Source organism: Parambassis ranga, chromosome 21 (assembly GCF_900634625.1).
Source record: "Parambassis ranga chromosome 21, fParRan2.1, whole genome shotgun sequence".
Classification (NCBI taxonomy): Eukaryota; Metazoa; Chordata; class Actinopteri; family Ambassidae; genus Parambassis; species Parambassis ranga.
In genome coordinates this window covers 13286311-13301517 of record NC_041041.1, presented here as the reverse complement: position 1 = coordinate 13301517, position 15207 = coordinate 13286311, and the positions used below count along the sequence as shown (strand labels likewise).

The 15207-nt window shown below is 42.5% G+C and overlaps 1 protein-coding gene across 5 annotated transcripts in view; it reads left to right on the top strand.

The window, feature by feature from the left end:
• The window catches only part of fmnl2a (formin-like 2a), a 41470-nt gene that overhangs the window by 20184 nt on the left and 6079 nt on the right, over positions 1–15207 (top strand). For all 5 annotated transcript variants that reach the window (XM_028393023.1, XM_028393024.1, XM_028393025.1 and 2 more), the window contains exons 4-21: positions 115–191; positions 2936–3019; positions 3957–4112; positions 7502–7610; positions 7822–7898; positions 8686–8779; positions 9919–9993; positions 11130–11240; positions 11518–11667; positions 11911–12012; positions 12114–12426; positions 12512–12706; positions 13846–13970; positions 14052–14254; positions 14377–14611; positions 14694–14762; positions 14835–14915; positions 15002–15131. In XM_028393023.1, coding sequence (XP_028248824.1) covers positions 115–191; positions 2936–3019; positions 3957–4112; positions 7502–7610; positions 7822–7898; positions 8686–8779; positions 9919–9993; positions 11130–11240; positions 11518–11667; positions 11911–12012; positions 12114–12426; positions 12512–12706; positions 13846–13970; positions 14052–14254; positions 14377–14611; positions 14694–14762; positions 14835–14915; positions 15002–15131 — 2386 coding nt within the window. The remainder of the gene's footprint in view (positions 1–114; positions 192–2935; positions 3020–3956; positions 4113–7501; positions 7611–7821; positions 7899–8685; positions 8780–9918; positions 9994–11129; positions 11241–11517; positions 11668–11910; positions 12013–12113; positions 12427–12511; positions 12707–13845; positions 13971–14051; positions 14255–14376; positions 14612–14693; positions 14763–14834; positions 14916–15001; positions 15132–15207) is intronic.

Sequence of the window (15207 nt, the reverse complement as noted above, 5' to 3'; positions counted from 1 at the left end):
CTTTTCGTCAGAAACTTTCCTCTAACCAAAACATCTCTGTGCTACCACATGTTGATTTACAGAGGCATGATGAAATTTCACCTCCCCCCTCTTTTCTTTCCTTCCCTTCCTCAGAAATTCAGACGGAGGGTACAGGAGTCCACCCAAGTCCTGAGAGAACTGGAAATTTCGTTACGGACCAATCATATAGGGTGAGTCACTGGAGGACTGTGTGAAGCCTGTGTAGTGTTGCATGTCCTGGATATTAGATTTAGGGGGCGAAAAGTCTGGCATTCCAGACACCGGGAGATGCAGACGTTGACACTAACCACCACCACCACCACCACCATCCCCCCTTTTCCTATCTGTGCTCAGACCTAATATTACACTGAAAGCCATGTGGCGATAAAGAAAAGATGAATCGATGGATTGTTCTGTGCAGCTGACTCATGAACAGCCTCTGGAAGGAAAACACATTTTTCATGGGCTGCAGTCTGCCATTCTCTAGAGCTATTAATAAGGATATTACTAGAAGAGATCCAGATTTCACAAGAGATAAAACACACGTTTTTGTGTCAGGTATTGCAGGATAACAAGCCTGAACGTGCTACAGCTGATATTGATTCAGTGCTGTAGAGTCAGCCTCAAGTGAAGATCAATATCTCAGTGAGCGTCACACAAAGTCTCAGTGTTTTGTCACACATATAAAGACTGTTGCTCAACAATTATGAGGCCTAATGTATTCTGATTATTATTAAGAAAGCATTCTAAAGAAAGGTTTATCCACATTTTGAGGGGGATCTCCACAGATTTTACACATCAAAGTGTGTCATGTGAAAACAGTTATTATCATAATGCCTTGTGTGGCTGATAAAATACCTCACACTGGCCAAATGTGTGGTGGTAGAAAAAAGGTAACAAAAGGTAGACAGAGCCTGCTCCTAATCCCTACTTGAGGCTATCAACTTAGTTAGTTTATGAACACCTGATTATATTTTCTATTTGAACTCTGATATTATGATGTAGTTGCTGGTGGGAAATTTAAACTAGAACACACCCTAAGATAAATTTCAGAACAGGAAAGTTTATGGTCAGTTCGACCTCATGATGGCTGCTCAACCATTGTGGTGGCTTTAGTAATAAAAAACGTTTTATTAGCACCTGTGTGTCTCTATGAATCCATCTTATATACACAGTATAGTTCAACTTCTTCTTGTGGTACACTAAATTACTGGAGGTTACGTTGCATTGTGGGTAATGAGGATGCACAAAAGGAAGAATAACATGAAATTGCACTTGCATGTCTTACAAATGGAGTCTGGTACTCTTTTAATAGCATGATTTCATAATACTCATAACTGATTGATATGCATTGATCATATGTGTTTTTCGTTAGAATAGAATTAGTTAGTCCATCTTTACAGTGTACCATATAATCTAAAGCACTGGAAGATGTTGAGTACAAATGAATGAAGGGCAAAACTGCTTCATAAATGAGGCCGCAGCATCTGTATGGGAGGAATGATGTTGATGTAGGATGATCACAGGATGTTACATCAAAAATACTTTATAAACACTCTTAATCCTTCTGTTTTTCTCTCTGCCTTCCTCCCACACACACATTTCTTACACAACTTACACACTATTTCAGCAACTCGTGTGTCTGACAGCACTGTCTCACACACTCCAGTGTTTACTCACACTGATTAAATTCTGCTCTTTAAACCAAAATATACTCCCTAACACAGCCTGAGATGATGTCCATCTGGCAGAGCAGTTGAGGCATTGTTTACAGGGACTAAATCTTTTTAGAAACCTCATGTTAGCAAACTAGATTACATAAATAATCTAGCTAATCTGGATTAGACAATGGGGCATTATCATAATGGCAGAGTGACGAGGAGAGTCAGATTGAGAAGCCGCTGATGACAAGGGAGCATAATGTCAGCCTATCAAGAGATTAAATTAATCAATAGTGTGTAATAGGCATACTCCTTTCTGATGTTAACCCCGGCTCCCTGCCTGCCTGTGTCTTACATGCTGCACAGCGGCCACCAATATGTTGTGAATGGGAGGATTGTTACGTAGTGTCCTGTGGTAATGATTACCGCATGGACTGATGAGGACACGCCTCCCAGGCCCTTAACCAGGCCCCACAAGGTACTGCTTAACTGGACACTCTTGTCAGTCCCATGTAGTCACACTACAGGGGAGCTAATAAAGCATAAAGCAGTTTAACCTTACATCTTTATTAGTGCTACACCACTGAAAAACCTGCCTGCGCTGCATTATGTTTATGCTCTGCAAATGTCTTCTAATTGCTGAGCAATCAGGGCTATCCACAGAGTTGTGGCTCTAATAAAAAGAAATGGCACTTTTTTATAGGATGCAATTAAATAAAGATCTTCTGTTCTTATAAATATGAAGGGAGGGCAGCACATACCAAAGGTAGCAGGAGCTTTTCCTGTGAAAAGCTCAGCTTCTCTGTGCAGAATAAAAAATGAAAGGCCGCTAAGTGCTGAATGGGTGGCCTACTTCACTGCCTGTAAGGAAGGTGAGAAAGAGCTTTTGATCATTCTTGCAGGCTTGTCTTCACCAGAGTTAGAAACTTTGTGTGTATGTGTGTGTGGTAGAGAGTCATATAGGAAACAGAGATTAATGAGATTCTCTATATGTTTGTGCATGCGGCTGTTTTTGGAAACACTACATGTGTGATGTGTTTGCTGCTCTGAGCCAGGAATACAATTCTTCCTGGACAAGGGAGGGAGAAAGTCTGAAGACATCTGTAGGCAATACTGAGGTCAAATATGGTCAAATCCCACAAAGTTTGATGTAGGAAATCATACATTAGGTGTATGATTGCCTATATATATATATTAGGCAAGCATGCCAAGATTTATACCCACAACCTGAGCAACCTGAGGTTTGTTTGCTAATAAATTCCCTCTCTTCTCAGGTGGGTGAGGGAATTCCTAAATGAGGAGAATAAAGGCCTGGACGTGCTGGTGGAGTATCTCTCGTTTGCACAGTATGCCGTCACGTAAGTCACTACAAGCTCTGTCTATTGTGTACCCCTGTACCATAGTAACAATAACCAGCACAACACTGCTATTCTGCATAGTCGCTGATGCACACAGCGCCAGCGCCACCATCACTGCTGCCCGCTTGTCAGAAACACTGAGTCACTCAGAGCCCATTGCTGACACATTGGCACTGTGTGTTATACCCAACATATGCTTCTATTCATGGATTGACTGTGTGATTATTAGTCAGTCACAAAGTCCCTATTCAGGGCCAGAGAGCCACGCAGTTAAATTTTTAATTGACCCCCTCCATTTTCACCATATGTTATTATAGTCTGTCCACATTATGGATGGTTGGCCATTAAATTGTGCTTACCCAGTACCACCGCAGCAGCACATAACAGTCATGGAAGGGGCCAAAAAGTAAAATAGATCATAAAAGGTATGCTTCAGCTGGCAGCTTTTCACACTTAGTGCCAAGAACAACATGAGCTTTTCCTCTTTACTATAACAACAACTGTTTTTGTGTGCTTTAGGCTTTCTAGCTTCTGGTTTAATACATGGTTACAGGTTCCAATAAGCTGATTAGCTCAGCTTGTTTGTTAGCTTAGCTAGGGTTGCTTAGCAAGACTAGTTAGCTTTTCTATGCTTCTTAGCTTAGCCAGCATGAGTAGAGCCAGAGTCATTTTCCAGACAAATCAGTCTGGAAAGAAATTAAAAAGAAAACATAAAATAGGTTTTTTTCTACTTTCCCCTTTTTATTACTCATTTTTGTAAAAATGTGAATAATAATTCAAGAAAACACCCAGAATTCTCTCATCATATTTTTTAACTGTGTTCTAGATAACACATTTATAAAATGTTTTATTCCTTTATGACAAGAAAAAAAATACTGCTGTCGATCAAATTTAACATTGATCTGCATTATGTTGGTGTCATGTTTCCATGTGACAGTTTTGATGGTGATTGTCTGGAGAACAACCCGGAGACTGTGATGGATAAGTCCAAGTCCTGGAGCCGCTCAATAGAAGACCTGCACGGAGGAAGCACTCTGCCATCTCCGGTCTCTGGGAACGGTATCACTCGAGTCGGCCGACATTCCACGTTACGGTACAACGCACACACACACGCTACCACTACACTGATGGTTTCATTGTGTTTTTTTTAGATAGATTGTATTGCAGCTTTTAACAGTTTAATCTCTCATTCTTCTGTTTGGCTGAAGCAATGTGACTATTTTGAGAGGTCACACATTTCATATGATGCCTCAGTCACCCTTTGTGTAGTCATGAGGTTTGTAAGACTTTAAATGGCTCAAGAAACATGCAGGGGGAAATACTGTTTGTCTGGACTTTTTTGGCTCATCGGACTTGATGATGACAGATATTTTTCATGTGACAAATGAAAATCCTTATAATGGGATGGTTTAGTTTTTCTTAATTTGTATGAACACCAAGTAAAACTTTGAAACTGCATGTCCCATGTGCAGAGGATTTCACTGTAGTTTTAATAAAGCCCATACTAATAGATTCCTCTAAAAGCACAAATCCCATTCATATGTGCATTATTCTCTAATCCTCCCTGTCGTTCCATTAATGTGACCTCAAATCCTTTAGTTTGAAGGGGTTAACTTGAACACATTGGACACAAAGAGCGCTATTGATTCAGTGAAGCACATGTCATCTTAATATAAGACCCTTGCATGATGATCAAGTGAGCCATTTTCAGTCTTCGGTTGAATTGTTTTCTATCGTTTATTGTATCATAAGTAGGGAAGCAGTTTTTGCCTTGTAAAACCTGTAAAGAAGTACATAACAGACTACATATTGGCACTCTTTCACACACTTTGTAGGAGGAATTTAGTTGCATGAGGTCTTCTAACTTAAAGGACCAGTGTGTAGAATTAAGACATGTAGCTGGGAGGTTGAATTTCAGACTTGAGAGGCTCCTTCCATCCTGGGCTGCTATATAAACATGGCAACATGGAAGTGGGACACTGTCATTAATAAATCCTACATACTGGTCTTTTACACATCAGTCACCATATTTGATTCTTCTGTCAAATATGCAAATAAGCAAATATGCAAATAAGCATTGCACTGCTTCGTCACCTCACCTACACAGCTACTGCCCACAGACGTGTGTCATCCTCACTGTTGAGCATGTATTTTATGTGTAAGTGGTCCGAGTGTCTTCCCCGAGGTTGACTGTCTCTTCTGTTTTGTCCTGGTGTTCCATCGTAGTCATCTGCTCTTTTGGTTGCCAGTCATCAACAGCAGGCAGGTCTCAGCCTTCGTTCTGCTGGCTCACAGTGAGCTTTCTGCATCCCCATCCCACGACACACACACACAGACACACACACACACACAATGCTACAGGCAGTGTCACACACGCACACAATCCCCCTCCCTCATTGTACTTTATACCTCCCTGCTAGCGCTGCCCAGTTTATTTGTCCCGCTGTCTGTGTTGGGGATGTGAATTATTTGTACTGCCAGCCCACCACCCCACCACCCTCCTGCGCTTGAGAGTTCTCCTTTCCTTGGAGCAAATGAGTTTTTTTCCTTGCACTCATTGTTCCCGTCTCTGTGTCTGTGTGCTGCTTGTGAGGCTCCCTAAATGCCACTCTGTGCAGAAGCTAGCCTAGTTTCTACAACAAACTCAAGCAGCACTAGGATACAACCAGTACTGATAGAAGAGATGGCTTCTAAAAACATTTCTGTATTTTGGAATGTCACACCAATTATAAAGCATTTGTTCTGGTTCTTTATGTCCATTATACAGAATCTATTCCCCTTATGCTTTTAGATTAGAACCTGAAGGATAATGAAAATTCAATACCTTCCAAATGCTACCTGCAGAGTTAAACTTAATGTATGTTTTTTCTTTAAACTGCCGTCTTGAAGGACACCGAGCACTTTGAACTGTCCGAAGTGTTCTCAAATAAAACGGTATGTCTGAGGAGTTAATGACTATTATGTAGCTCCAATATTTAGACCTGTCTTTTAGAGCCTGTAGTTACACAGTGGCTGCAGTGTTTGATGTTTGTTGTTCTGTGGTGTTGCTTAAATGTTTATTATCACACAGCGTTGTGGTATCAGAGCATCCAGTCCTGTAACATTTTCCTGCTTAATGAAAATTAATCTCCACTTAAACCACCCTGCTCTGTGTTTGTTACATAATTGAAATGAATCCTCAATCTCAGCAGCTTCAGTTAAAACTGTTGTCGCAATTAATGTTCTTTACTGCTGTCACAGGTCTTTAAGTTTTACGTTTATTAATTTACACTTCAGTAAAATGATGATCATCATCAGCTTAAGCTTTTGAGCCTCAACAGTTAACTGTGTCTGACCTTCCTGTTTGTTCTTTATGTGACTGAGACTGGGCTGAATCACTAAATAATGCAATGATGGTACAGAATCCTTTGTATTCTCTGTAGTCTCCTCCTGAACAGTGAATCATGTTAGATTCACTTTGTTTAATGCATGTCCTCAAGTTTAGTGACGTGTCAGAGCAGACACCGGATTTCATTTGGCTGTTATGTACCGTAATCATTTATCACTACTTTGGGTTGTGATTAATAAACATTGCTCATGTTGCTCAACTCATTTCTTAGAATTTTGTGCCACACCTGAGTCTGAATGTTAATTAATCAAGAGTGGAAAACCTCTGGATAGAAGTCCTGTAAGATTATTTTTGCTGCTGTGTGAGGCGGACGCTCCAGTTCTGTCAGACAGAATCTTGTGAATCGACTGCATTTGTGTCAGGAGCTTGTTGTGTGCCCCCGAACGGGACCGCATTCTGCTGAATGTGACATGGAGAAAATACTCACACAGTCAGATGTGGATGCAAAAAACATTGTGTTGTTCTCCGGTATATTCTGGCTGCATCTTCCCTTTTATTTTCCTTGAACCCACACATACATGCTTGCACACTGTGCTGTGACTCACAGAGGAGTCATGCCTTCGGGCATGGGAGCTGGCAGGAATCTGCATGTCTATCAGTAGCCTGAAGACACATTTTTGTACCCGGAACTCAGGCTGGTAATTTAAACTCGTGACAAAAGTCTGAAAATAAACTGTTTTTGCTCCCATCGGCTCTGGATATTACTCAGTAATACTGCTGCTCTAGCATTTTCTCCTTTATTGTGAGAGTTGCACTGGGAGAAGAGGCCTTGTTTTTGTCCACATAAAACTTACAAAATCACTTCGCTGCATGCAAATGACTGGCTGCTTTTGTGTGTAGCTGTAAGTGATATCTCTGTGGGGTGGGTGGGGCAATAAATTAAAACAATAGAAAGAGGGCATCCTTTGGCCCTATGTGTGGCTGTAGATTATATGGTCTTTGTATGGGTTAATGTCTGTTGGCGTGGCAGTTTAACAGCTGCGCTGTGTGAAGGAGATGGTGTATTGCTCCTTTAGAAAGAGCATCTGTTTATCCCCTTGCTTGTGTTCATTTAGTAATACGGCCCTTTACACTCACTTGTGTGTGTCTTTCAGTTGCAACACGCTGCCAAGCCGGAGGACACTGAAAAACTCCAGACTGGTCTGCAAGAAGGACGACGTCCACGTCTGCATCATGTGTCTGCGTGCTATCATGAACTACCAGGTCGGACCTCAGGGAGCATCACATCCGCATCCACATGTCCCTCTAGGCTGCAGCACACTTATCTAACTGACTCCAAATTCAATTTACTCCACTGTTCGTTTCATTTATTATGGAGGAATCCCCTCTTGCTTTTCTTCAGTGGCTCCTATCCTGTGTTAATTAGCTTATTTGTCTCTGTCCTTCTCCTTCTCATTTATTTTTCATCTCCCAGTATGGCTTCAACATGGTTATGTCACACCCACATGCTGTGAATGAAATTGCACTAAGCCTCAACAATAAAAACCCAAGGTAAGAACAAAAACAACCTCATGTATCTTTTTGTTAATAAAAGTAGGGTGTAGGTGAAATATTTTGTGTTTAAAGCTTAGAACATCCAATTATTTCAGCAACTTGGAAACAAGTCTGTAATGCAGCAACATTAGCTTCAGTGCACCTGCGCAAGTGTCTTTGTTGCTCAGAGGCACATTCATGCTGTCAGACGGGTCAGGGCACCGCTGGCACACTCCACTACACTGGCATTTGCTCACTGAGACGGCTACCAGACAGACCCTCTTGTGTGTGTGTGTGTGTGTTTCCACTCCATGCCCTGAGGTTTAAGGATTTTCTCAAAAGTGGATGTGGAACCACTTTGCATCACCTGTCACATTTCGTCTCATCCAGGCAGAGAAATCCTCCGTGAATGAGCTGCAAGACGGGATGAACACGATGTTTCAGTCCTGTGTGCTTTAACACACAAACACACACATACACACACGTGCACAAAAACACACGTGGATCCTGAAGTATCCATTTTTATACTTGCAGTGGATATAGCAATAGTTTTTATGACCTTATAAAATGTTTTATTTCAGTTAAATGTGTCATGTTTGTTAATTAATTTCCATCCATTGAGTTTGATGTATGCTGTTACTGTAATTGCTATTTAGATGTTTCAGTGGAGACATAATCTGAAGTTACACAGTTTTCCACCCTGCTTGCTCTGTGTTTAAGTGCAGGTTTGCTGCTGTGCTGGCATTTGTCATTTAGTAACCATCCCTGCATTTTCTCTCTTGTCATTTTCTCTGTGTTATTACAGAACTAAAGCTCTGGTCTTGGAGCTCTTGGCAGCAGTTTGTCTCGTCAGAGGAGGACACGAAATCATTCTCTCTGCGTTCGACAACTTTAAGGAGGTACGAGCTGCACAGAGAGGCAGAGCGGGGTGTGAGGAGGTTGCTTCAAAGAGTGACTCAGCCCTGGAGGAATGCTCCTCATTCCTCCTCACTTCACAGGGATAGTATCTAGGAATTTTTGTCAACAGACTTACTGACACCAGTTTAGCTGCATAACACAGGACGACCCACTGAGACATTAGAGAAAACAGTTATGCATGTGTTGTCTGGATTTGGCAGTCACATCTTAGCTCAGATGTAACAGATAGCCTCACCTGACCCTTTGGCCTGTCTGGATGAGGCATTCTGGCTGCTGGAGAAAGGAGTGGGAGGCTGATGATGGAACGGGCGCTAACAGCAGCCCCATTTTGTAGCATACGGCCCACAAACATGGGCCGACTGCAGTTAATGTAATATTTACACCCCTGAATGAAATATTGAGTGTTGCTCTCAGCGGCACCGGCATTAGTGGGAGAATAAGGCTTAGGCAGACCGCAGCTTGTCTAATGAGATGAGGGCTGGGAAATGGTTACAATAGTGGGGAAGCATGTGAGGACAGTTTTTATAGGACAATGGAGGCATACCCTGGTTGTTTAGTGACTCTTCCTTATGTAATGATATTAAATGTATTTTGCTGAATGATTTTGATATGTTGATGGATGAAGGCTGAGACTCAAGGCGCAGTGCTGACGTTTTTTTGGTATACACATCCTCCTCTTTCTTCCTCCCTTCCTCCTCAATTCTTCATCACGCTCTATCTCCCTCATTGCCCTCCAGATGAACTGTCTGAACTGCAAAGCTTCTCTTCTCCTCTTTTCTTTTTTTAAATCTTTCTGCCTTCCAAATTCCAGTTCAGACAGACTTCACTAACAAAACAAAATCTGCAGAATAAGTGGTAAACGTTATACCACAAGTACAGGAATATTGATGCAGCCCGTCAGCTGTAAAGAATGATTGAGCAGCAGCTCATGGATAATTTATCATAATAGTTATCACCGTGAAGAGTGCTTTATTTTCTCTATGACGCTATGAAGTATTTAGCAGCAGTGATCATTAACTTTTTATAATCCTTGTGTGACTGTGTTAAGATTCTTTTTTGTCACATTTTATGGAGAGTTGGGTTCCTCTGCTTATTCTGATGAATGCGTTTGGTTCTACAGGTATGTGTGGAGACCCAGCGGTTTGAGAAGCTAATGGAGTACTTCAAGAACGAGGACAACAACATTGACTTCATGGTAAGTCCATACACAGCCCTAATGACTATTGATTGTGCTGCATTGAGTAGGCAAAGAGAGAAGGCGTGTGAAGCTGCTGTAGCCTGTGGGTCAGACAGGAGCTGCAATGGTCTAACTGATGACACACAACATGGCATGAATATGTATAAATCCTGATGTATTCATAAATAAAAAAAAAACTGAAGAAATGAACGGCCAAACTTTCCTGTCAGCCTTTTATGTAAGGTTTCTCATCTCAGTGTAAGCCATATACTGCATGTGTGGTGCAGTGCTTTAAACTGGGCTGTCTCTAAGGTAAGAACTCTTGCCAAGTCTGTCATTTCCTGGCTCAGCAGTGCTAATTAGTCTGGCAGGGATGCCTAAAAACACTGAAAACCAACTTATACATAATTTTATTCAGTGTATGTATCTGGTCTAATTATTGAAGCAGCAGAGGCTGTGTTTGAATAGCTTCAATGGGACCTCTGTCACACGTTTCACCCCCTGTAGGCCATCGCCTGACAGCGCCACTAAAGCAAACAGACTTTGTCAAAAGCTGCTGTGTCACACGGAGGCAACTGAGCCTCTTATAGGAAGTTCATTAAGCCATTGTCAGTGTGAGGACAAGTGTGTGTGCACATCAGACCCTGTGAGGGGATCCTCCTTGATCTGTTTATGCAAGCTCCCATAAGGCAGCCGACACTGTTGAACTGGCTGAGATTGTTAATTTGTTTTCTCAGATCCTTTTAATCTGCCTGATTAGCCTCTCTGCCAGCTGGGCGAGTAAAATAATGAGAATTTATACACAGTGTTTCAAGGGAAGCGATATTAAAAGGCAGCAAATATAATACTGAGCATAAAAGCACATCAAGGAGCAGGCTGTTGGATATAAACCACAAGCCTCTTGTTTTTCTATTACTGCATTTTTGTATTACTGGCAGTGAGCTGTCCAGGGTGTACCCCGTCTCTCACCTATATATAGCTGGTATAGGCTCCAGCTCCCTGTGACCCTGCACTGCAGGACAAAGTGGGTTCAGATGATGCTGATGGATGGATTTCTTGATGATGATGATGATCTTAGGACAGTGTAGAAAGCATACAGTTTATACCCAGCGTTTTCCTCCAGTAACTGTTTTCTACCTCTTTATATTCCCCAGGTGGCGTGCATGCAGTTCATTAACATCGTGGTGCACTCAGTGGAGGACATGAACTTCAGGGTTCACCTACAGTACGACTTCACCAAGCTGTGTTTGGACGACTACTTAGACGTGAGTTGAGACATAATGCTGCAGGAAAACCACAAACAGGCAGACATTCAGCTCAGTCCAAGGCACAGGTTGTCATTACAGCACTCCTGAGACAGCAACCGCAGAAAAGCAGTCAATAATGCCTTCTCCATTTGCCTCAGAAAAATTCAGTGTTGTAAAGCTTCGTCTCACACTTTTCTGCAGAAGCAAGATCGATGCTGGTCTCTGAGTCTGAGTTATCAGCCCCATGCAGTGAACTGAACACTGCATCATCATTTTTTTTGTTTATGGTTTCCAGAAACTAAAGCACACAGAGAGTGATAAGCTGCAGGTCCAGATCCAGGCCTATTTAGACAATGTGTTTGACGTGGGAGCGCTTCTGGAGGATGCAGAGACCAAAAATGCTGCCCTGGAGCGGGTGGAGGAGCTGGAGGAGAACATGTCACATGTGAGTGCCCTCAGGCGTTGGTTTTACTCTCCTGAGCCTAACATGAGCCGAAACTGACTCCTTTCATCTCCATTCTTCCTTCAAAAAGCAACTAATTAAAAACTGCATCTTGATGGCACACCAATGTTTTCCCAGAAACACGAACATGTGTTCCCCTCATTACAAGTCTGTTGACATATTGAGTTGGCTGTTGTCATTGTAATTAGTTAACATCACTGTGTGACCTTTCCCTTCTGCGTACAGATGACAGAGAAGCTACAAGACATGGAGAATGAGGCCATGTCCAAGATTGTGGAGCTGGAGAAGCAGCTGATGCAGCGGAACAAGGATCTTGAATCCGTCAGGGTCAGAAATCCTGTTTGCACACTGACATAGAGAATTCCAGAAAACAAAATAAGATGATTCTTTCTGTTGTTTATAACTGCTTATTTTTTTTTCCCACGCAGGAAGTCTACAAAGACACCAGCTCACAGGTGCACACCCTGCGACAGATGTTAAAGGAGAAGGACGAGGCCATCCAGCGGCAGAGTAACCTGGAGAAGAAGATTCACGAGCTGGAAAAACAGGGCACCATCAAGATCCACAAGAAGGGAGATGGAGACATCTCCATCCTGCCCTCGTTACACTCCGGTGTGGAGGGTCTGTCAGGTGGAGGAAACAGTGCAGCCATCAGTCCAAACCATGTTGGAGCTGGAGTAGCCTTGCCTGTTCCACCTCCCCCGCCTCCACCACCTCCTCCACTGCCAGTGAACGGCACATGTAGGTTTAGTGTTAGCTGGATAACACTGAGCTTATTTTCTGTCTTTCAAACTCAGCTGTTTTTTTTTCTTACCTCCATCACCAGTGCCAAATGGACCATCATCTGCAATTCCACCAGCGGCAGCTCCCCCCCCACCACCACCACCCCCTCCACCTCCACCTCCACCACCAGGCATGTGCCCAGGGATGTCGGCTCCTCTGCCTCCTCCGCCTCCTCCTGTCGCCCCGCCACTGCCGGGTTGTGGGACACCGACTGTCATCATGAACTCTGGTTTAGCAGGTATGGTTATTGAATGTTTTTATTTGTGTCTTAATAATTAATGTTATGAACATTTGACATAGCAGCTTCTGATGCTGCTGATTACACACAAAAGGCTACAATATTAGATCAGCAGATAATAGAGAGTAGCTCCTGCTGTAGTGCAAAAGTTACATTTAGCTCTAGCAATCACAGACCTATCATGAGCTATAATAAGTGTCAATGTCAGACCCTCATGTGACTCACTGTATAGATTTTGTCACCAGATAAGATAACATCTAAAATCCTGAGAAACTTAAAAATGAAAACAAAACACTGGCCTCAAATAAATGTTGGCTATGCCCCTATTATAGTTGACTCTTTTACTGTTTGAAACATGCATGTGTAAGGATACTCACTAACTCTGCCAATTTTTTAATGATTTGTCTTTGAATTGTTTCTTTTTTCTGCCAACCAGAGGGACCCATCAAACTTTTCTGTAGGTTCTGCCTGTCATGTCCAGTGTTTTGACCCCTCCCCCCACCACACTGTTCCTTCTCTTTCCTAGTTTTGAAAATGGTATTTTCATTTTGAAAATGCAATAAGTTGCCTTGTCTGAAGACTTTTTGTATAATGTTCACTTCTCTCCATTATTCTATCTATTATCCTGATTTCAAACCACAAAGAAAATACCAGGTTTCAAACATTTTGCATGTTTCAACTTCACACCGCGATGTAGTATTGTTTGTTTTTTATTGCCATGTTTTAAAGAGTTGCATGCTGAGACAGCGTAACCTGCTGCGGCACGTAGATGATCAAATGACAACGCAGATCTGGAATGCTGTTTACCTTTCCCATCACAGCCTGCTGTCTGCAGGGGGACCAACTCAGTGTTCAGCCTCAGTGAAGCAGGACCCGATGGCTACAGATAATATTAATCTGTCCAGTAAATAGTTTTGTCACTGGCAGGAAATCCTCAATAAAGGCACCACTTACTGAACAAGATTGTATGTCTTAGTCAGATAGCATATTGTCACCAAGGGATTCATATCCATGTGTATCACCATTCCCAAATACCCAGACCACCCTCTCACCTGCACGTGTGGATGTATGTTTATGTGTTCGTGCACACTCTGACAGTACATAGGGATGCTGTGCTAAGTAATCTGTGTCCTGTTTAGCTGTTAAGATCAAGAAACCCATCAAGACAAAGTTCCGCATGCCCGTCTTCAACTGGGTAGCCCTGAAACCAAACCAGATCAATGGAACTGTCTTCAATGAGATTGACGATGAGAGGATACTTGAGGTAAAACTCTCCTCTTTTATCCATTTTCTGTCTCCTTCCACCATGATGACAGAAATTATACTGATTCTTGTTGTCCTTCAGGACTTAAACGTCGATGAGTTTGAGGAGATGTTTAAGACAAAGGCTCAGGGCCCATCCATCGACCTCACTGTGAGCAAGCATAAGGTCATCCAGAAGGGGCCAAACAAGGTGGCTCTCCTGGATTCCAACAGGGCAAAGAACCTGGCCATCACACTGAGGAAAGTGGGAAAAACAACGGAGGAGATCTGCAAAGCCATTCAGTTGTAAGACCCTTAAAATAAAAGCCAACAATTCTTCTGGTGTTCTTCGTGGGTTACTCAGCCTGTAGTCTTTCATGTTTCCAGCGTGTAACATCTGTACCTTCCTGTGCCTCCTCATCTTCCAGGTTTGACCTGCGGACTCTGCCCGTGGACTTTGTGGAGTGTCTAATGCGCTTTCAGCCCACAGAGAATGAGATTAAAGTCCTGCGGCAGTTCGAGAAGGAGCGCAAGCCTGTGGAAAGCTTGACAGATGAGGACCGCTTCATGATGCAGTTCAGCAAGATCGAGCGGCTCATGCAGAAGATGACCATCATGGCCTTTATTGGGAACTTCACTGAAAGCGTGCAGATGCTAACTCCGGTGAATAAAGATGTTTCCAGTACACATTGTCCTTTGTGTTCAGACTGTAGACTGTATCTTATTGTCTCTGCTTTTCCCGCAGCAACTGCATGCGGTCATCGCTGCATCTGTGTCCATCAAATCATCACAGAAGCTTAAGAAAATTTTAGAGGTAAGTAAACTGAACATAATGTTGAATACATGCATTCTACCTTTTGCATCATTGTCTGCTCTTTCTCTCCAGATTATCTTGGCACTTGGAAACTACATGAACAGCAGTAAAAGAGGAGCAGTGTATGGATTCAAGCTGCAAAGTTTAGACTTGGTCAGTTCTTTGTTTACATTTAAAAACTAGAGACAAACTTTTAAGACATTTCTGTATTAAGTGTGTGTTTTTTAACCTCCTCACAGCTACTTGATACCAAGTCAACAGACCGTAAATTAACACTGTTACACTACATAGCCGGTGTGGTCAAGGAGAAATACACACAAGTTTCTCTCTTCTACAATGAGCTGCACTATGTGGAAAAAGCTGCGGCAGGTCAGTAGTCAGACTAACAGTCGTCATCACCACAGAATTATTTCCTTTGTTGTAATTCTTCCACGTCCCTCCATGT